Source organism: Anguilla rostrata, chromosome 3, assembly GCF_018555375.3.
Source record: "Anguilla rostrata isolate EN2019 chromosome 3, ASM1855537v3, whole genome shotgun sequence".
Lineage (NCBI taxonomy): Eukaryota > Metazoa > Chordata > Actinopteri > Anguilliformes > Anguillidae > Anguilla > Anguilla rostrata.
This window is the reverse complement of record NC_057935.1, coordinates 39,856,231-39,878,559: the sequence shown is the minus strand read 5'-3', so window position 1 is coordinate 39,878,559 and position 22,329 is coordinate 39,856,231. Positions and strand designations below refer to the sequence as shown.

The 22,329-nt window shown below is 40.5% G+C and overlaps 2 protein-coding genes across 10 annotated transcripts in view; both read right to left on the bottom strand.

Annotated features, from left to right (window-relative positions):
* LOC135250822 (disco-interacting protein 2 homolog A-like) overlaps positions 1-8,763 on the bottom strand; it is a 91,117-nt gene extending 82,354 nt beyond the window's left edge. For all 4 annotated transcript variants that reach the window (XM_064327572.1, XM_064327569.1, XM_064327570.1 and 1 more), the window contains exon 1: positions 7,142-8,763. In XM_064327572.1, coding sequence (XP_064183642.1) covers positions 7,142-7,265 — 124 coding nt within the window. In that variant the 5' untranslated portion in view covers positions 7,266-8,763. The remainder of the gene's footprint in view (positions 1-7,141) is intronic.
* Positions 8,764-8,846: 83 nt separating this feature from the next.
* LOC135250823 (CASP8 and FADD-like apoptosis regulator) lies at positions 8,847-22,240 on the bottom strand. 6 transcript variants are annotated; one of them, XM_064327576.1, is made up of 11 exons: positions 22,105-22,240; positions 21,022-21,106; positions 20,507-20,899; positions 20,052-20,157; positions 17,916-18,051; positions 16,095-16,162; positions 15,706-15,772; positions 15,553-15,605; positions 14,789-14,867; positions 12,879-13,377; positions 8,847-10,729 (listed from the first exon to the last, which is right to left on the bottom strand). In XM_064327576.1, the coding sequence occupies exons 3-11, from the start codon at positions 20,794-20,796 to the stop codon at positions 10,603-10,605; spliced, it is 1,425 nt and encodes a 474-aa protein (XP_064183646.1). In that variant the 5' UTR covers positions 20,797-20,899; positions 21,022-21,106; positions 22,105-22,240; the 3' UTR covers positions 8,847-10,602. The 6 variants fall into 6 exon arrangements, with proteins under 6 accessions (XP_064183646.1, XP_064183648.1, XP_064183643.1 ...); XM_064327578.1 differs by having other exon boundaries at positions 20,507-20,896; XM_064327573.1 differs by having other exon boundaries at positions 22,065-22,194.
* Between the last annotated feature and the right edge of the window lie 89 nt (positions 22,241-22,329).

Below are 22,329 nucleotides of genomic sequence, written 5' to 3'. Positions count from 1 at the left end.
CTAGCTCAGCTCATATACACTTTTACTTTGGATGGTTTGATTTTTATTTGGCTTGTGAAAGGCGGAAATACTCTCTGATTGGCTCAGTGGTTAAAGGGTTTTTTTTTTACCAACATCCAACCAAAACTATGCTCATGGAATCAAGGAAGATGGCTCAATGTTATAGCTATCCATGTCCAACTGGTATGGCAGACATTGAAGAATTTCTGAGCCAACAGCCTTGTTACTGCCCACCTATATTTGGCCAGGGATTAAATGCATTGTTGACTGAAGATATTCTCTGAGCAAATTCCCCAGTCTCTGACTTAACTGATATCATAATCTACACTACCTTGCTGCAGCATATAGGCCTACACCTCTGAAACCTCCTCAGGTCACAAGTGCTTCTTCCTTAAGGAGAGTCGACACAGACAACGCCCTTGTGAGTCTCTGAAACATCTGTGAACCTTTTGCACATTGACACATTATAAACTCAGTCTGACTCAGTCCAGCCCTGTCCCTCCTGCTATGTCCTTCTACCCCCAGTGCCCATTAGTTTACATCTGCACTGCTGTACAGGTCCCATAGTGCGCCAGGATAATGCTACTCCTGGGGCTTGGATATACCAGAGATTCACTCATCAACACCCTGGGAAGACAAAGCACAGGCCCCAGTATAAAGTACTTTAAATAGTACCCTCCAGCAAAAACGTACGAAACAAAAGGGACATGGAAAAAGGGGCAAGGCTCAGACTTGGTTGTCATTGCATTCGATATGTATTTAATACCTGACATCAATCCAATTTAGATTTCACACTAAACTCTGGGGTTAACAGTTCGGTTGAATTTAAATCCATGTGAACATGTGATTTAAAGAACTCAAATCAAGGCAACTTTAGTCATGTTTAAATGACAAAAATTCTGGTTAATCATAAATCATTGGTATGATAATTTCAAATTCATACATTTTCTATGTTGTCACAAGACAAAAATTGTATATCATTTTAAATGCATTGGAAGAACAATATTATGATGAATCTATTTCCTGACCAGCGTAGTGTCATGGGTTTCAACTTCATCCAAAGGACTGCCTCTTGGGCAAACAAGTTATGCATTCATCTCAATGCTTTCTAAGACCACAAACCTCCACCAGCGATGTTCCTCTGCCTGAAGAACTTCTCCCAAGCCACCATCAGAGATCAGCAGTCACCCACTCCACTAGTACTTCAGCATTACATTTAAATAGTTATGGAGTAACAGTGAGCCATGCTAATGGAATTTCCACACCCAATTCCTTTGGCTGTCTGAACTGAAGTGAGCTTTGGTTCATTTGAAACTGTACACAACTGTACAAATTCTAAGTGACACAATCACGCCAGTGTACAAATGAAACTAAGACCACTACTCTGACCATTTGGAGTTGAACCTGGACAATGTGATGTTCTTGAAAGCATTCAAGTTAAACTGAAAACAAACCGCTCAAAAAGAGCGTCAAACTGTGGAGTTCACAATATGCTTTTGCCTCGGCTGTCTTGTCCTAATTTCCAAAAGCACAGCCTCTTTCACAGATACAACACCCTTTCATTATGTTATTTCCACTGCTGTTAATTGGGGAAAGAACTAAACAGCACACAGGAAAAGCAAGAATGCAAATAGGTTGAGAGTATTTTCCATCATACTTGTTTAACCAACATCCACTGCTGCAAGCAAACACAGCATGACAGAAACATTGCAATCTTTGGTTTGAAATAAATCATACCAAGAAGGCAAATAATTTCAAGTTAACTTGTGTGAAATTGTCCTGAAAATAAAATGAATCATTTGCAGCTTACACAGACATTCAAATATAAGCACACTTGGAATCAGAATTTAATTAACCATTTGCAATGACACCACTTTGCTTTACTACCAACACTACATCTGTGGTTTACTACATACAGCTAACAAGAATGGTCAGCCTTGGCTGATTATGGCACTTCAGGTCGGGGTGTAGAAGGCTTAACTTGACATTCATAAACATGGTATACACTACAGGAGCCATTATCTGTCCCACTGACACATAGAGTAGAGAGGCGAGGGAAGACAGACACTACCAAACCTGAGACAGGATGTGATATGAGACCAGGAAAAGGAAGCCAAGCAGATACAGTCTTGGCAGACACTGCACCTCACACACAGACACACAGACACACAGACACACACACACACACACACACACACACACACGTACACACACCCATGCACGCAAACACAAAGATCATTAAAGAAGCACAGCATGTTGGTCTGGTGCGATCTGTTTTCCCTGTGGGTGACCAATCAGGGCACTGTCCCTCGTGACATAATGACCTCTGCGTCTTCCCACAAACATCTGCTCATCCTGAAACAAGCCAAGAAACATGCGTATGTGCCTTCTGCATTTTAAACAGTAAAGGTGATGCATTCATCTACGGAGGTGTCTGAAAGACATAATCTCTAAAGACATTAACAAAACGCACATCCAATTTTACAAGGTCAAAAACACAAGATGGCGGCCTGACTCCTATAGGGGGTTTAACTGCCTGAAAGCGGGAAATACATAAATGAAGGCTGTAAAAAAAGAGAAATATGGAAATGGTTTTATGGAAAAATCCATAAAACTATTTCTGCTCCTGAATTCCCACAACCCTTCCAAGTCCAACAAGAAACTAGGACTGCTGCTATGTCGACACCCAGTCCCAAACCTAATTACCATACAATATAGGCTAGGTCATTACCGTGTCCTCATAGCCACATTTTAACCCTGCTATGTTTCCATATGGCTGGATATCAAAGTAAAGCCTACTGTAAATAATGTCAACGTGTGAGCGAAAGGTCACCAATTCTCGGTTGACCCAACCTCAATTTTAGCCTTAGGTCATGAAATCTAATTTGTTGTACAGGCTAGAAAAAGGCTAGTAGTCTGTCAGAGCATCTAAGGAAAAAACAAAGCTATGATTGTCAGATGCATAACAATTAGCCTACTGGTGATAATAACTTTAATAATACAAATCCACAGCCCCTGAGTTAAAAGTCAAAAGCTCTAACGCCTTTCCTGCATCCTAGTACACAATATAAACTAAATCCAACCACAGATACATTTTGGAAATAAATTCTTACATGTTAGGATATTATCTCAATCCTCTTTGATGTGTATGATACAGACAGCCTATGTCTCTCAGGCAATTTTAAATATTTTAATTATTATTTTAAAAGATATATGAAAACCAATCTTCTAAATGTTCTACTTTAATGGTGTGGTTCAATGTGAGCAGACCTACTATTATTGCAAACCAAGAAAATAAAAACGGCATCTGTTATATTGTTGAAGAAATGTGAAGTAGGCTAAGCCTACTATTTTCAAAGACAGGAATTTAGGCAGAAAATAGACATTTAGGCTATATTCAAAGACACACCTTTTTTGGTCTGTTAAAACCAAACACTGAGGAATTAAACTTTTCATTTCATAATGATTGTTTTATTAAACTTAAAATAATAACCCAACATTCCAATGTGCAAACATTTAAACTGTTTATCTGGAATGCCTATACCTAGCATCTAGCCTAACCTTGGAAATAGATTCAAGCTATAAAAATACACCAAAAATAGCAATGGGCTCACATGGTCACAAAACAAATATGTCATACATTTTATGAGGACAAAAATATACAGACAAATTAAACAGCAGACATGGTTATAACAGCGGTAACCCTTCAGAAGTCTCTGAAAGCCTCTCCAGAACTCTGAAAATGGAGCAGTTAACCTCCACATACACAAACACCACCCCCACCTACAGTGCTTCAGTTTTAATGTTAGGGCTAAATCTCAAGGCAGGTCTTCTGCAACTACATCTTCCCTTTATCGCCACAGAAATAAAAATTAAACATCACCGTTACATTTCAAATAACCACAAATTCCATCATAGCAAGGTTGACCGTTGCTGACCGCAACTCATTATAAGACAGGAATTTACTTCAAGGAAGATCCAACACTCTGCATTCCAGTTTGATCCATCAACAATGTGCTACTTGCTGCTTCCTGTACTGGTTTACATGACTTAGCTAATTATGAATATTCATGTACTAACATGCTAAGAATGTACTCTGATCCTCCCGAATGTCAGGCAGTTACATTTATGTGCATAATTGTGCATCACCATAGTGATTAAAATCAAAACTAAACCCTAAAGATGAATATCAGTTAAAGATAAAAATCCATCAACAGGTCCTTCACTAGTTAGGAACTTATTTCATTAGTATTCCTTTTATAAAACCGAGTGACTGAAAAGTTTGTTCATGAGGAGCACACCAACTGATGCTAATAGATTATTTATAAAATCTCTGTTTATTAAGTATTGCATGCACATAGAATAAAGTTGGGCCCAGTTTTGAACGCATGCTGTGAAAATCTGAACATTATTCCCTCTCATATTATTCAGACAGAGAACACAGTACTAAATATGAATACCAATCATGTTTGAAAGTAAGTAGCCTAATTGTTATAAAAATCAACATCGCCTTACTTTGCTGTAGAAATGATATCATGGCCTGTTTGACAAGAGTTTGCCAAATCCTTAAGACTCTGGCACACTTAGCCCTTGCAACCACACGCACAACAATTTAACCTGGCTTGGACCCAACCTGCATCAGACACCTGTGACTGCTAACCATATTCACATTTTTGGTTCTATGCTTATCTTAGAAAATCCTGACTGATATTTGTCTTCTGTGGGACCTGTAAACTGGCCATTGGTCAAAATAGACAGACAGTCCTAAAGACTGTGAAAGAGCAAATTGTTAGGAATTGTTAGGAATTGTAAGGAAATTGCATTCCCTTCTAGTGAGACGTTATCCTCTTAAACTGCAGTCTACACTGCCCATTCACAGCAGACGGTTTAAAGAGGTCATGTTTCAGCTTTAAGACACAGGGTACAAAGCAACATTTTGCCGAACTATTCACTTTTGTAGGACTGGTTTGTGGAATAATTTGTTAGTTAAACAGAAAAACATCTGAACACGGGCTTACCTTTTTAAAAAGATTAGGCTACTGTCTGGAATTTATAAAGAGACTTACTGCCGTCTCTGTATTGTTTTAATTCCATGAGCACTGTAATAAACTATGCAAAACAAACTGTAACATGCAAATTAGTCACCTCTCCTTCATTGCCATGCAGGATAAATGCAAATAGTTCCCTTTCATTTTCTAATCAAAACATTGCAGCCAACTCTTGAAAACATTTTTTTATCTAAAGTCATCGTAAATAAAGCTGAATGTTGCACAAAATATGAAGCACACCAAACTGAAACAGGCAGCCTAGGCCTAAATATTTTTTGAAAATACCAGTTCCTAATCCAACTGTTCCACTTTGTCTTAAATGACAGTTTTCATACAAAAAAAAAACTCAACGGGTAACATTAGTTAGGTCTACACACAAATGCTTGATGATAATTCCAAACTGAACTTGGTTTAGCCTAGGTGAATAATTCTGCAATGGTCTGTTTGTTTTATACATGGCCATGTAAGACATGAATGTGATTTAGTTGCCTTGCTCAAGAGGAATAGATATTATAAAATAACTCAGTCAGACTTTGGCCTATGATTGAGCTGATTTGTGTGCGGCAGAAAACAGCCCTTCTCCAACTGACTACTTTGCAAGTGTCCGTTAAACTAGCGAATTTGTTGCCACTGCGTTTTGCAAAAATTTGCCAGATGTAAGAGCTGTGGTGTTCCTAAACAAAGCTGTCTGGCCTCGTCCAAGAACTTCACAATTTTCAGGAACAGCAGTTTGCAAATTGGTTCCAAGGTCCGATGAGATCAAATACAATATTGTCAGCAACGAAGCGCTTCCTCAAATCATATCAGGACCAAGAAGTTGGTTATTGTATTACAGTCTGAACACCTGTGTTTACAGCCATGTCACTTGGTTGCTGGCTCTCAGAATGTTTGCAGACGCCATCGACAAAAACGTGCACTACAAACACTGAGTCACTGTTTACCAATTTCACGGCAATCCTCCACCGATTCTTCAGCAGGTTGTTTTTGGAAGGGATTTAACAGAATGAAATTTACCAGAGCATGCATGACTGTGCAGTACATTTTTGCAGCATGGAACAATGCAGCAAATGCGCATTTTCATATCGCCTTCTTAGATGTTCTGGTTAGACTCAGATGTCACTTTAACCAATCGTACCTACCCATAGCTGTCCCTATAGCCCACAAACAGCCCCTTTGCCTGGAGAGGTACAGTACAAACCAGTGATACAGATCAAAGGTGGCACTGCACAAGATGGAAGAACCACGAGTGCACAACAGGATGAAACATCACTACAAACGTAACCTCTAAGGTTATAATATTGGGTCTGAATTCCCCACTCTGTCAGCTTGGGATGCACAACAATTTCAGGGTAATACAGCTAAAAATGAACTTACTGGTAAAGCCAATTAACTAAAACGATGTACAACATGAAGGGCCCATATAATGGCACAACATACATTTCTCAGAAGCAATGCAAAATGTATTGCACCACTGATTCTGTATATTAAGTGAAAATGTCATGCTTATAAGTAACCCAATCATAGCCTTCTGAACCTTCAGAAGCAAAAGCTATACAGAGAAAACATTCGTTGAGATGACCAAGACTGCTAGTGATATCCAGCGCGCCCAGCCATTGTATTGTCAGATATAAAATGCACCATATCCAGCTGTGATCGACAACTGTAACATCATTGCTCGTCAGGAAGTTGTAAGATTTACGCGATCAGTGCGTTTAAACTCAATGTACTCAGCCTACATTAGACTCAGATCTCAGATGTTTGGAGCTAGTTTGAAGGCTAATGTTACTGAAGCATGCCTAAGCAAACAACCTCAAACATCTAATAATACAAACAGCTACTAAAGCAGTGAAGTTTGCGAATTCGCGAATAAAGCACTTCCACTGTGCGCTGTGTCGTTCATCATCGGCGATTATAAACAAACCATGCTCTCAATCACAACTGTTAAAACCAGCCCCTTTAAAAAGAGATATCACAAGGTCCATGGTAAATATCAGAACACAAGGTAAGACATGATAGTACGGGAGAGTGCTGGTGTAATCTCCTGGCCTGTTTCACTTGCTGTACATAAACCACTCTAAGACTTCCAAGCTCACCTTCAGAAAGCTCCAACTCTAGTTCTGCCAGCTTCTCTCGCACCTCCGCGGGTAGGGTCATCGCTGCTGGCGGAGTAGGCTCCAGCATCATCATAAGTAATCCAGCAGAATTCCTCTCAGCCATGATCTCCAGGTTCAGTCCGACTCAAGTTGGTCCGCTCCGGTCAATGTTCAATAAAGTAAGCGAGTCTTGGGTGGTGGTTACTGCACACTGAGCTTGCTCGCTAAGACAGCTTTCAAACTGCTTGCCGATGTCCCTGTGTTTCCGATCGGGTTATGGCATTGAAAAATCAGTACGTTTTTTTCCAGACAGCCACCTGGGGCTTCTTTTGCCTATACGTTTTCTTGCTTTATTCCAGTGATTTGGCCATATTGACCCCTTATAAAAATGCGAAGTACTCATTACACTCACAGTATCATCTCCTACTTTACCTTACCGCTCCGCCATTGCAGCCAGCTGCAGCGAGAGCAATGCTGAGGTGCGCGTGCACATCGCATCGCGCGTGGTTGGTAGGGCTGCGAGCCACTTATCTACCTGTAGACTGGTGCCGGTAATAATAGCCAACTATGGCCTAATGTAGTAGCATGTAATTATAAATAGCATTTCCTCAGTATTACAAGTAGTATTGTCTTAAAGTGTAAAAGTACTTAATCAAGAAAAACAGGCCAAATGTATGATTTCTAAACATCATGGTGTTGCCAAAAAACTGAAGAAAAAAAATTGGACCGGTCAAATTACTTTTTTTCGTAGTGATTATATTGCATTAATCTGGTATTTACCGACTCGAGGTAGCCCAATAATCAACGAGTTATCTGTTGACTGGGCGACTGTGTATTATCCTTTGGGGGGTTGCCAAACAACAAAACAAACACACTTTAACCAAAACCTATAGTAGGCTATACATTGCAGCTCAAAAGCGGAATACTTGGGAATTACGCAAAGGTGTAGTTCAATAACAACACTGGTGGTGCCTGTGCGTTTTTAAAGGCTGGGTACTTAACCACCGTTAACGTTATATTGCTGTATTCGGGGGGGAAATGCATGTCAGTTTCAACAATATCGTTTTTTAATTAAAAGAGCTACAATAGTATTTTGCTGCCATCTACAGCAAGAATAAAACGTGTCTAGGATAAGTTACATTTCGAGCAGAGCTAGGCTTTCACGTACATTCTAGCAGGAATGGCTATAGCACCAGGTGATAACTTTAAAACTGATTAACAAGCATTATTAACGCACTCCAAACATGTTGTAAGAATGACTTCAAAGGCTAGAAGGGTTTAAACCTCTAGACCACATAACTACAGTCTGCGTAACAACTGGAGAACCTGTCCAAACCTGTGAAATAAGCATTACCTATTCCAGTTGATGCCGTTTTGTGGTGTAGAGGTTTACACTCCAGTTAAACACACTGCAATTGACCCTTAGGAATTATGCAAGAGTAGTTCAATAACACTGGTGGTGATAAGCATTTGTAACTGCAGGCTAGGCCTACTCTATACGCTATACTGCTGTATTTCCAAACCGAAATGCACGTGAGTTTCAACAATATCGTTGTTATTTTGATTACATAAGCAACAATTGTATTTTGCTGCTATCTGCTGCAAAAGCTTGGAAAAGGCTTCTTGAATAAGTTACATTTCAAGCAGAGCTTGGATCTCACGTAAATTCTAGCAAGCATGATCACAGCACAAAACTTACTACATATTGATTAACATTATTATTTATTATTGATTAGCATTATTAACGCACAGAAAACATCTTGAAAGAATGGTTTACAAATAAAAAGCTATAGGGGCTGTCAAACAACAAATACACTGGAAGTACGAGATATAGTAGCTTATGCATTGTGGCGCAAATGCGGAACACTCGTGAACTTTGCAAAAGAGTAGTTCAATAACAACAATGGTGGAGCCCGTGCGTTTGCAATTGCTGGCATGCTTGACCACCGCTAACGCTACATTGCTGTATTTCCATAAAACTAAACGTATGTCAGTTTGAACATTTGCTTGCCTGAGCAACAATTGTACTTTGCTGCCATCTACTGAAAAAGTTATTAAATAACAGCTTCGAGCAAGTTACACACTTGCTTCGCGGCCACTATGGGGAGCATTATGGGGAGCATTCTTCCAAGGGATGCATTCCAGTATTCCCGGCTGGCTATTCCGTTCAGACTTCGAAAAGGAAGTCAAAATACACCAAGTTTATTTTAATCATCTCCTGGAATTGTTACCGGCATTTACATTACATGCATTTAGCAGACGCTCTTATTCAGAACGACTTACACAACTGTGCATGTTGCATCCTTTTATACAGCTGGTACAATGGCAGTGTCCTACCTGGGAATCGAACCTACGACCTTTAGGTTACAAGACCAGTTCCTTACCCATTATATTACACTGCCTGCATTTCTATGGTTATTTTTTTAAATTAAACGGATTATAATAGGTTACGTCGTTAAAAAAAAACAAAAAACAGTTTAAGCTGTCAGCAGGACTGTGAATTGGTTATTACAGTCCAAAGACGATGTAAAAGATGAGATATAAAGCTAGATGTCTAATTTTAGGATGTCTTGTATTTCTTTTCACTGAATACGAAAACAGGATAGCTGTATCATATCTACATTACAGGCATTTAGCAGATGCTCTTATCCAGAGCAAATTACACAACTTTTTTTTTCTTTTCTTTTCTTTTTTGCATAGCATTTACATTGCATCCATTTATACAGCAAGATATGTACTGAAGCATTGCAGGTTAAGTACCTTGCTCAATGGCACAACGGCAGTGTCCTACCTGGGAATCAAGTCTATGACCTTCCAATCATAAGACCAACTCCTTACCCATTATACTACACTGCCGCCTACTACTAGCCTATATAAATAATATTATAAATGCCCACTGATATAGATGGCAATTTCCCCCCAAAACTCCCCATAGTTTTGCCCGCTGAAGGAAAGTTGTAGTTGGTAGGGATCTCCCATCCAGCAACAGCTCTGGTCAGCTGGGCCCCTGCAATCTTCCTATGCCAACTGGGCACATGTGTAGTCTACTCCTAAGAAAACAATAAGCTTCTGAGCTGGTGAACTTATGTGGAGGTACATATCCATATTTAGCTGCTACAAAGAAATACAATATTATATAAAAAAGCTAAGTTTGTGTATCATGCACTTGAAAGCAAAATATTTCACAGTGTTAAAAACAATACGACACACTAGTGCATGGACCCATAATCTGACAAAATTGTTTAGTGTTATGTGTCTGCAAAATAAATAGAGCATGAATGCACATAATAAATTGAGTTTTCCAAACTGGCAGAAAATATGCATTAAAGAAGGTATGATACAACCCTTTCTCCTTCATTACAACAACAGGATAACAAACATCTTCCATCATAACAAAGATCACAATAATAAACAGTGTTGTCCTTCATCATATAGGGTATTAAACAGCACTTCCTCTTTCATCATATGAACAGTGTTTTCCTCAGTGTGTGTTGCAGGCTGATAGAGTATGCCTCTCCTGGGTTGCTCTGGGGTCGCTCATATATGATTGCATTCACCTCTGTGTGCACATCCAAAAGGCTGAGTTTCCTGTAAAGGACCACAGGACATCAGAAACATAAGCAATGTTCTCAAAGGCCAACAATGAAAAAGCAACACTATTGAATGGCTACAACCACGCCAGTTTGCATTGCAGTTTCTCAATGTTTTCATCTCTCTTGCTATTCATGCTAGTTAGCTACCTGAAAGTGTGACATCAAGTAACTTCATTTATTTAAACCTAGAACCAAAGTACAAATAAGATTCATATATTTAACATCTAAAGTATTTGCCCCCTTCCTGTTTTTCACAAATATTGTGCATTTGCCACACTGAATGGTTTCAGATCTTTAGACAAAATGTAATATTAGACAAGCAGAAACTGGGTAAACACAAAACTCATCTTTTAAATTATGATTTCATTTACTTAATGAAAAAAGTTACAAAATCCCCATGTCTGGTCATCTGTCCATGAGCTGAAGCTGAAGCATAATTGGGTTATGCAGCAAGAAAATGATATAAAACTCAAAAGCAAGTTCACATATGAATGGTCAAAGTCCTAACTTGAACCCAATAGAGATGCAGGACCTGAATCGAGCAGTTAATGCTCGAAAACCTACAAATCTGTCTGAATTAAAGCAGTTCTGAAAAGAAGAGTGGACTAAAATTCCTCCCCAGCAATGTGAAAGACTGATAAAGGTGAAGCAACCAGTTATTAAGTATAACGGGGCAATTACTTTTTCACATGGATGATGTGGGTGTTTGATAACTTTCTTTATTAAATAACCTTAAATAATAATTGTAAAATTGTTTTGTGTTTACTCAGGTTCCCTTTGTCTAATATTGCATTTCATCTAAAGATCTGAAACCATTCAGGGTGACAAATACCATAATAAAGGAAATCAGGAAGGGGGAAAATACTTTTTCACAGTATTGTGTTATAAAACCGTGATGCATACTCAGTAGACACGGCAACAGAAATAAATTTGAGGGATGTTTCTGAGGGTCGCGGTCTTGGGTTGACTTGCTGTATAGGTTGTTACTGCCCCCAGAGGCAGTACAGTGATGCAGTTATACTCTCAATGTTTTCATTTGTTTGCAATTCCTCCAATGCCATAGCCAGCCTGACAACATTTAAACAAAATATATGAGCTGCAATTCTACAATTCCTCTGACATCATCAAGAGCTGTCAAAGAATATGGTTGTGAGCTTGTTTCATTTCCAGAAATTTTTCATTGAATTTTCATCAAACTCCCGTTCTTCCACAGTTGCATTGTCTTACATTACCTGTTGTACTTTTTTAAACCACCAGAACGTCCTAAAACATTGGAGTGCCAGTTTTATGGCAAAAATTAGTTATGACGGTTTATGAGAACTGAAGTTCTTCGTGTAGTTCAGTTTCATTTGTAGGTCTCAGCTCTGTAACTACGTTCCATGGAAATGTTGTAACACAACTTTCTGTTTGGACAGTGCTTACAACCTTTTAAACAACACCTACAAGTTTGTCAACAAATAAAAATGAGATAAAACATGTGAAACATAACTGTCTGTCCTGTCTGTTGACTTGCTTGCAGCCACAGACATGCCATGCTGTCAGCTGACTTGACCAGTTGCTTTATATTCTCTTAATGTGCAGCAGCCTGAGGCACTTAATTCTGCCCTAAGCTGTTCTGCAGAGGGGACTGCCCACCCAATTGAATACATTCTCATTGAGAAATGTACATAATTTAGGGTTATCTATGTTTTCCTAGCGTTTCCTATTTTCTAACTCAAAAAGCATTGGTCAAATCATGGATTACAGCTTATCTGCACCTCAAAAGACATCTTGTCTGACAGATTAATCCCCTAGTGCTGACCCCCGAACAAGACTGCAGTTGATTTTTTTTAAACTACAAATGTTTATATATTGTTGTTTTGTGTGCGTGTATGCATAAATTGCAAACTGTGAATCTGTCTGTGTGCAGTGCACCTGGCAGATCCTAGTGCACTTGTTCGCTCAGATTCTTTTGTTTGCCGTTCTGTCCATGTTTACTTTCCTTCCTGTCAATGCGTAATGATTATCAGGTGTTGGTGCTAATCCCGTGCCAATGAGCACCCCACAATGATACTGACAGTAATGCAAGTTTAAATCCCAGGGGTGTTTTAGAAAAACTCTACACATAATGCATATGATTCAATAAAAAAATGGTGAAACAGCACCTCTCCTGGCCTTTGAGCAGAGCTGCACTTAAGGCCCGCAGGTACACAGATCGGTGCCCAGAGTGCTGCAGCTGCCACTCGCTCGTCCTGCACAGGCTCCAGAAGATGTCGGCGTCGGTCGGGACGCTCTCCGCGTCGCAGGCGGTCACCGGCCAGTCCATCTCCAGGTCCTCGTCCCTGTGCCCCCGCTGGGACTGCAGCCCGGCTACGCTGTAGCTCTGGATGAAGAACAGCTTGGGCTTGCCCGCCAAACCCGGGCAGGCGTCCGTGGAAAAGAGGCGTCGGACGGCGTCGAAGGGCAGCCCCGGGCCCTCCAGCTCGGTGGCCAGCAGGTGGGTGGAGGTGGCCCGGCTGACAATGCAGCAGACAAACGCGTCGTCTCCCTGGAGGTCCCCTCTGCGTGACACCTCCATCAGGGTGGAGCGGACTTCTTCCACGCTAGGCCACTTGCAGAGGACCACCCTGAAGTGCAGCTGGCTGAAAGTTTGTTCCAGCATGTCTGCAGAAATAAGAGGCAACTTCAAATTTGGCATGCTTGTTTAGCACAGTTCAGAGGCAATAAGCGTGACTCTAAAACAGTGGTCTCCAACCCTGGTCCTGGAGAGCTACAGGGTCTGCTGGTTTTCATAGTGACTCTGCACTTCATTAATCAATTACAGCAGAGATCTGATGCAGAGACAACAACCTCTCCCTGAATGTCGACAAGACAAAGGAGATGATTGTCGATTTCAGGAGGGCCGGAGCGACTCACTCTCCCCTACAGGTCGATGGTACAACTGTGGAGACGGTACACAGTTTTAAGTTCTTGGGGGTGCACATCACAGACAATCTCTGTTGGAGCCAGCACACCTCCTTAGTGAAGAAGGCACAACAACGCCTGTACTTCCTAAGAAGGCTAAAGAGAGCTGGGCTGTGCACATCTATTCTCTCCAGGTTCTACAGGTGTACCATAGAGTCCATACTGACTTGCTGCATTACTGTTTGGCATGGGAACTGTTCAGCTGCAGACAAGAAGGCCCTGCAGCGGGTTGTGAAATCGGCCCAGTACATCACCGGAACCAGTTTCCCCGCCATCAAGGACATTTACACAGAAAGGTGTAAAATAAAAGCCTGTAGCATCATGAAGGACTCCTTGCACCCCTTTCAAGGACTGTTTTGCCCGCTGCCTTCTGGAAGAAGGCTGAGGAGTATCAAGACCAGAACCTCCAGGTTCAAAAACAGCTTTTTTTCACAGGCTGTTGGTCTCCTGAACTGTCCTACCTGAAGGTTTTTTAGACTTACATAAGCACTTCAGCATTTTAACAGTCGGACACTCTGCTGTTTTTACACTTCATCTTAAGTGAAGTTTTTAAGTTTGCTGCTTTTATTGTTGTACGTTCTGTTTTTATTGCGTTGTTTTTATTGCTTGTTTAATTTTTCTGTTTTTAAGTATTGGACTATGGCCCCGGGGGCACTATATTTTGTTCTGCTCTTTGCATAACCTGTAAGGAGAATGAATGACAATAAACTTAAACTAACTAACTAAGCAGTTGATTACACAGTTAACTCAACTCACCTGGTGTCTTGGGTCTCAATTGGCTGCTGATTTTAAGGTGAAAACAAAAACCAGCAGACCCTGTAGCTCTCCAGGACCAGGGTTGGAGACCACTGCTCTAAAAGCATGAATTTTAACCCAGCATGAGTAACACTTCAAATTTTTTCTGATTGCATGACTTGTTTTGAGGCTTTGCTTCCTTTAGTTTTAGGTGAAGAGGTTCGCTCAAGGTCAGAGGGACCTAGTATTTAAACCTACAGTTCTCTAATCGCTGGTCGAGCGCACCAACTACACCTCTGTTCTGCTGGTCGAGCATGCGTCCTGAGCTGGGTGATGGTGAGAGAAGACCTGAGACAGGGTTGGCAATGGCACTCACCACCATCACTGCCCACGCAGTCAATGATGACACACGTGCCTCGGGGGTCCGCCCACATCCTGTACACCTCCGGAGAGCTCTGCAATACAAAGGGACAGAGTGCCATGAGCAGAGAAGCCCCTCGAGTGGAGCCATGTGGAATCAGAGACTCCTAACACTAACATACCATCAGTGCATCTACAAAGACTCCTGATGCTACTAATGTTCAAATAATGCTATCAGTGCTACTGCAGGCCAGCTCTGATGATTACTACAGTGACCCCTATACAACTGTGCCACCTACAGAGACCCCTGATAGTACTGTACTAGTACTAGTGTCCCACTGTATCCCCAGCGCTCCTGCTGAGATGTGTGTTGGTGTTGAGATACCTGATGCTACTGCGCTACCAGTGTGGCAAAGTGGAATACACAGCACTGAGGTCGACTCAAGTCTACACCAGGGGGGACAGAGTTCAGCACAGTTTTCATGCGCATTAAGCCATTAAACCTCAAAAACTCTCACAATGTAACAGGGAGTCTTAAATAGTCCAGTCAAGTTTGCAATTAGTTGCTTAATCAGTTTAAGCACCTCACTAGAACAAAAGTCAAGAGCCTTCAGTTACAGGGTTTGAGTGCCTTGGAACAGAGAAGATGAGCGGGGTGAACACCACTGCAATGATCCGGCCCCTTCCAGGTTTAGTGAAACCAGCTTCTTCACAGTACAGGTCACTGCCACACAAAAAAATTCACTACAGAGAATCTTTAAAAAGAAGAATCTGCATCACCTGGCTATAGTGCCATCCTGTTTCGGGCACTGAAAACTGCATGTTCTCTGCAGCTGAAATGGAACAAAAACATTTCAACAGTACTGAAATGAAAAGGGAGATTCTACAGATCCGATACACGGCATGAGTGGAAAAGGGCGACTGAGAACTTACCCTGGGGTTCGGGCACGCATTGGCACGTGTTGTGGAGACCAGGTGAGACGAACGGTGTCATAGCAGGCTATGGGACACAGCACAACCGAGACTGATTGGCTGAACAGAAACCAGGACCAGGTGCAGCAGCGTGGCATAGTGACTATTTAAACCCAAGCCAATACACTGCAGGTTTTAATCCCTGGTAGAGCATTTAAATAAGTATATGGATGTTTACAGCAGACATACTCTATGTGTAAAATGCATTCATATGCATTGTGTAATTTGTTGTGTACATATTACACTGCTAAGCCACCGGGTAATGTAATGATGGCAATGTGGATATGCTGCATGTAGCCTATATACAGAAGGAGAAGATAAGGAGGCATAAGGCCTAGTGGTTCACTCACCATGTCATAGGCACACTGATGTCTTACAGCTGGTCTGCATACATTACTGCCTGCTAGAGATGACTGACCTGAAACAGAGACAGTATTTTTAATCCATAAGAAACGAAGCCATAGAAGAACAAAGGCTGACATAAGTAGTTAAGCCATAAACAAGATAAACAAATTAGAAATGTATATGCAGGTTGTTGGGAAAAAAACAAGGTTTAAACAAAGCCTTAAACAAAGCTAAAACAGTCAAAATAATAACAAGGCAACATTGTAGAAACTACAATCAGAAACTTAAGAAAACAAAATATAAAACTAAAATGATTTTTTTTTAAATATATTGAAACAAAATGAGAATGTAGTAGATAAGTGGAAATAATATGGCAGAAAAATATTAAGAAAAATAAAAAAGAAAACTTTAGCACTTCAAGTTTACTTACTATTTTAGCACTTCAATCTGGTCGGCTGTTCTTGATTTCCATTTCTAATTTTTATAGTAGACATTAAACAATCAAAAATGTCCCCTAGGCAGCATCAAAATGGTCTGATTGTGTTTTCTTCTTTGAATGCTTGTACAAAATAATCTTTTTAACAGCTATTTTTTTCCATAGCTTTTTCAAGAAGCATTTTTTCTATTAAAGAGAGCACACTTTGTTTTTATTATTTTAAAAAATGTATATAAATGTGTATTTTTAAAAAATCCTTTTCCCTCCTTTCTCCCCGGTTTTGCCCTATCATATACATATACGACAATCATCTCCTTTGTCTTGTCGACATTCAGAGAGAGGTTGTTGTCTCTGCACCAGATCTCTGCTGTAATTGATTCATATATACTCTCATTGCTGGATGGAACCTCCTCTAATGATCCGGGAGAGTACAGACAAGCACGTGCTCTCCTCTGAAACACGTGATGCTAACCTCCACTTCTTATCGACTGCAGCTCACACAGAGACGAGTCCAAGAAAGACTCTTCATCTGCTGCTTAACAGGCAAACTCGAAGGGTCTAGATCAACCAGAGGGGGCGTTAGAGATCGACGAAGCCCCTATCGACGCCAACTGAACCATCTCTGACCTTGGGAGATAAAACTGTGTGTCACCCTGTGGGCCTACCAGCCACAGTCAGTTGAAGATTGATTTTGGAGTGTGTCCAATTTTCTTCTTAGTCACCAGTTAAACAAAAACCATGTGAGTTCTAAAGGCCGAGGCATTTCTTACTGACCCTGTTTACACTTGGTTTTAAAATGCCTCTTGAGTGATCGGATCACAAGTGGACAGCGCTAAATACAAGTATAAACGACCACCAAGATGCATTGTGATCCGATCACTCAAACCACTTGCCGAGGTGGTCTGGGACGCATTTGACCAGATATCTTTTGTAGTGTAAACGCTAATGCGTCCTGATGCGTCCCCAACAAGGACGTAACAGGAAAATACGTCATCAATGCAATTTTTCGTCTTGTCCTGCGCTCTTTTGCAAGTCGTAAATGACTTTGTCCTGCCAATCTCAACAGTTGGAATAGCCCATACATGTATATTAGTTCTTGAAACATTTTTTTCTTAGCTAGCCCGTGCGAAACAAATCTGGCGCTTGCCTGGCGACAGACTTTTGACCTTTTAGCGGAAGTAACGTAGGCAGTGGTCAGCCGGACACCTTGGAGACGCATGATAGACACAAGTGAGAACGGTGATGTGTCTCGGCTGTCCACTTGTGTTCGGATCACCGAAACGCATTTTAAAACCAAGTGTAAACAGGGCCACTGAGAAATAAGTCCCCTTGTCATTTGAGCAGCCAGAATAAGCCTGAGCAGTGTTCCCTCTCTCTCCTGAACCCTCACCTCCCACCTGGTAGCGCTGAATCTTCTTAGCGAGGTCAACCCTGCGGACACTGCGCAGGCACCTTTCAATCAGCTCCACATTCTCACAGGACACCTCTCCTAGCTTCTCCAACTCAACGACGACGTCCAGGAAACTCTGCAAAACAGGTCAGACCAGGGGTGTCTGATCTTATCTGAAAAGGGCTGGTGCGGGTGCAGGTTTTTGTTCTAACTCAGCATTAAGACTCTATTTATCAAGGTCTTGATTTTAGACCATGATTAGTTCATTGAATTAGGTGTTGTAGACCATCCAGAAGGTGAAACTACAACTACTACAATTTCAAATGAATCTAGCTGTAACAGTAGCTCAATAGAGTTCAATTAAATATTACTTCTTTTTTCTTTTTCTAAAGCTAAGCCTCCACAATGGAAGTGCCAAAGCATTATCCTACAGAATGCATCCAGATGTCCAACATCCAGATGTATAAGGAACACAGTTTATAATATGTTATAATTTTTCACACAACCAATAACCTCAGGGTCAGCCTCTTTCACATATAACATACATTTTAAGTTAGTTTGTTAATGCTTTTCCCAACCATTACAAAACTCTCACAACAAGAAAAGTTACCTCCCCCCCATCTATAAATAAGTATATTCAGTGTCCACTTTATTAGGTATCAAAAAGATCCACGCACACTGAATACTTGCAAAAAGGCACTTCACTAAAAACAAGCTGAGCTTGTTGAAGTGACCTTTTCCAAGTATTCAGTGTGTGTGGATCTTTTTGTTATTATCATTGTAACTATTATCTTCGATTGCACCTGAAGTCATACTTTTTTGGATGTGCGACTCTCTTTTCATTTTCGCACTTTTTTAGGTATACCCGATTGTTAACACAAATAGCCTGCTCCTGCAAACATCAAATAATGTGATTGAAACTCAATATATAAGTTATTGTTCAACTAAACATTAGAATGGGCAAGACACATGATCTAAGTGACTTTGACTGTGTTATGATTATTGGTGCCAGATGTTGTGTTTTCTGTATCTCAAAAACAGCTGTCCTCATGGGATTTTCGCACATCACAGTCTCTAGAGTTCATAGCGAATGGTGCGATAAACATAAAACACCCAGTGAGCGGCAGTTCTGTTGGTGAAAACAACTTGTTGAGATCAGAAGAGAATGGGCAGACTTGTTGAAGCTAACAGAAAGGCAACAAATGCTGAAATACCAGCTGTTTACAACAGTAGTGTGCAGATCATCACTGAACACACACCACATCAAACCTTGAAGCAGATGGGTTGCAGCAGCAGAAGATCAAACAAGGTTTCACTCCTGTCAGCTAACAACAGGAAGCCGAGGCCACAGTTGGCACGTGATCACCAAAACTGGCTGAAGACTGGAAATATGTTGCCTGGTCTGACAAATCTCGATTTCTGCTGCTAGATTCAGATGGCAGGGGTCAGAATTTAATTTAAACAGTACAAATCCATGGATCCATTCTGCTTTGTGTCAACAGTGCAAGCTTCTGGTGGTGTAATGGTGTGGGGAATGTTTTCTGGGCACACATTAGGCCCTTTAATACCAACTGAGCATCATTTGAACACCACAGCATACCTAAGCATTTTTGCTGACCACGTGCATCTCTTTATGGTCACTGCCTGCCATTTTTTAAATGGATACTTCAAGCAGGATAATGCACCATGTCACAAAGCACGCATCATCTCAAGCTGGCTCCACAAACATAACAGTGAATTCAGTTCACTCCAATCGCTGCATGAATGTGTGGCAAAAAATCTGCAGGGAATAAATCATGCGATAGAGTCAGCATGCACCCAAATCCCTAAAGAATACTTCCAGCACTTTGTTGAATCAATGCCACAAAGAATTGAGCCTGTTCTTAGGGGTCCTAAAAGGGGGTCCTACCTGGTACTAGACAGGTGTACCTGATAAAGTGGCCACTGAGTGTATGCATGCGTGTGTACATTTGTGCACACACAATCATTCAGAAATAATTTTGCCATTGGTATTCCACCACAAATGTTTGTACTAAGAATCTACTTATTCTAATTCTAAGAAATAATCACATATTCCACAGTCTATTCTTAGTTTTATACTTGACTTTCATCAGAATGGCTTCTTGTTGTTCTTACTGTTGATTTCTCCGTTCTTCCTTTTGGCAGAGTTCTACTGAGCAGGAATATGAGGGACTGCAGGTCATCTTCACCCAGTGCTTCACTTATGTCAGTCATCAACACTCTGGAACCATTATGGATAAGTCAGAAATCACAGAACATGCATTTCCTCCCCCCACATAGAAAATACATACATTTCATTTTATTTGCTCTCCATGTACTGTAAAAAGTGTACATAAGCTTAACACTGGCACTGGAAGGTATGAAAGGTTTTCAGGGCATAACCTAGTTAAACTATTGACTTACCTAGACTACATTTTGACTGAACTTCATTTACACTTCAACTCTGTATGTATTAGTAAGCTTGCTGAACTGTAGGATGTCTGGATTAGGACTGCCCACACACTGTGGGGATCAATTTCCGGCTGATATCAAGTATAGCAAATTCTACCTCTACAAAGTGAAAATGTTACCTGTATTCCGATACATGGCATCCATTTCCCAAGATTCTTTCAACTTCTTTCTTATTGGTATGCAGTATTTTCTTTAAAATATCATAGCGTCTGATCCTGAACATGAGCTCTGGTAGAAAGATGTGGTCTGCTTCATTGCGATTCATAACAGACTTCAACATTCCTCTCACATTGTCCAAACCTTTATCAGTATCCAAACTGCCACATAGGTAGAATAGCCTCTTACACTCATCTGAGGTCAGTTCCTCTGCAATTTCATTTATAGTCTGAGTTAACTGTCCATTAGCCATTGAAAAGTATTCCTCTTCTTCAATTCAAGTCTGTGACTGTAGGATTATACAGACTGCTGTTTCATTTTATATCATCACTTTGTGCTTCGCGTGCTTATGGCTGCTGAAATAAAATATTAAAAATGTTAAATGTGGTCCTTGTAACTACCTTAAATAAATTAGGAAACAGAAGGAATTATAAAGAGAAGTAAAAACTATGTTAATAATACAGAATTCACAAAATACCTTGATCACATTTCAATTTGTACAGACTGCATAATAGTGCAAAGACTCTCTTCTTCAGTGAAACATTGGAAGTACTTGAACATATCTGAAATTTAAAAAAGCTTAGATTAATACAAATGTATACTGGATTATTGGTAACTCCCTTTCAGAAAATTCACCAGGAGCTAATCAAATGTGCCTTGGTATAATTGTCTGATTGTAATTCAGTTTTTGGTAACCACACCCCCTTCCAACAACTGTGTGTGCACCACAGATCATAGTAGTAGTAGTATTGCTGGTTCTCTCTTCTGGTTGACAACACGCGGTACAATAATGTCACTGATTGGCCAGAGTTCACACCCATGGGCCGTGTTTCACGAAACAGAATTAGAGTCAGCTGTATAACTGCATTGAGTAAAACCCCGAAGCCCTCACAAATATAGTTCTCACAACTCATGTAGCAAACCAGCATTCAGTAACCTCAGGGTTTGAATTGGGTTTCATTTACCCAACTTTGCCATGGCCAGACGCAAAACTGTCTTTGTGTTTTCAGAAATGTTATCGATTGAAGCGCTATTTTTAAATAGCCTAACAAACTAACGTTAATCTGGTGTCAGAAACTGTCCCTAAAATGCAGTTTAATTCGGGGAAAAATACATTCTCTGACACAAATAGATAGGATAACGAGTTACGTTATTAGATGTTTCAGTAGGCCAGAACAGGGTGCATCTAGCCAAGCTAGTCTTTTTAAACCATGCATTTGTCCATGTAGCATTAAGATAATTCTAGCTAGCTGACATTGGAACTCGGTCTTTAAATAAGCGTTAAAATGAATGTATACCTCATTAGAAATTTCGAGGGGATTACCCCGCTACAAAACTAGTGATAATCCCACAATTTCGCTTACGCAACTGTTACCGAAGTACGGAAGTGGGAAAACAATCAGATAACAAGTTAATACAAGTTGCGTCCGTTGAGCTGTTCAGCGGTGCCAAATCGAGCCTGAAACGGACAGTTGGCTCTGGGTGCTAAGTATGATTAAGAAAATGCTAACGGAAACATACCATATTCGCTTTTCGATGCCTCCACCCACGTTGAACTTACCCCCAAAAACTAACACGACGAAACCGAAAGTATTTTTTTCACCCAGTAGCCTATTTCATTATGATCATGCGTCATGACCACATCATCAGAACTTTAGGGTGTGTCCCAAGTTTTTGGTCGGATTTATTGCTCTTTATAAGTAAAGTGCTTTAAAAAAGAAAGATGATAGAAAAATAAATAAATAAACCTTCGTTTAGATTAGAGATACGCACCACCTGGTGATTT

What these genes read in the sequence shown, in the direction of transcription:
- LOC135250823 (XM_064327576.1), bottom strand. Translation starts at nt 20,796, where the DNA reads ATGGCTAATGGACAGTTAACTCAGACTATAAATGAAATTGCAGAGGAA. An exon ending in TGCCATGTATCGGAATACAG is followed by an intron (nt 20,158 to 20,506) that starts GTAACATTTTCA and finishes TAATGGTTCCAG; the next exon opens with AGTGTTGATGACTGACATAA. An exon ending in TCAGCGCTACCAGGTGGGAG is followed by an intron (nt 16,163 to 17,915) that starts GTGAGGGTTCAG and finishes TCTCTGTTTCAG; the next exon opens with GTCAGTCATCTCTAGCAGGC.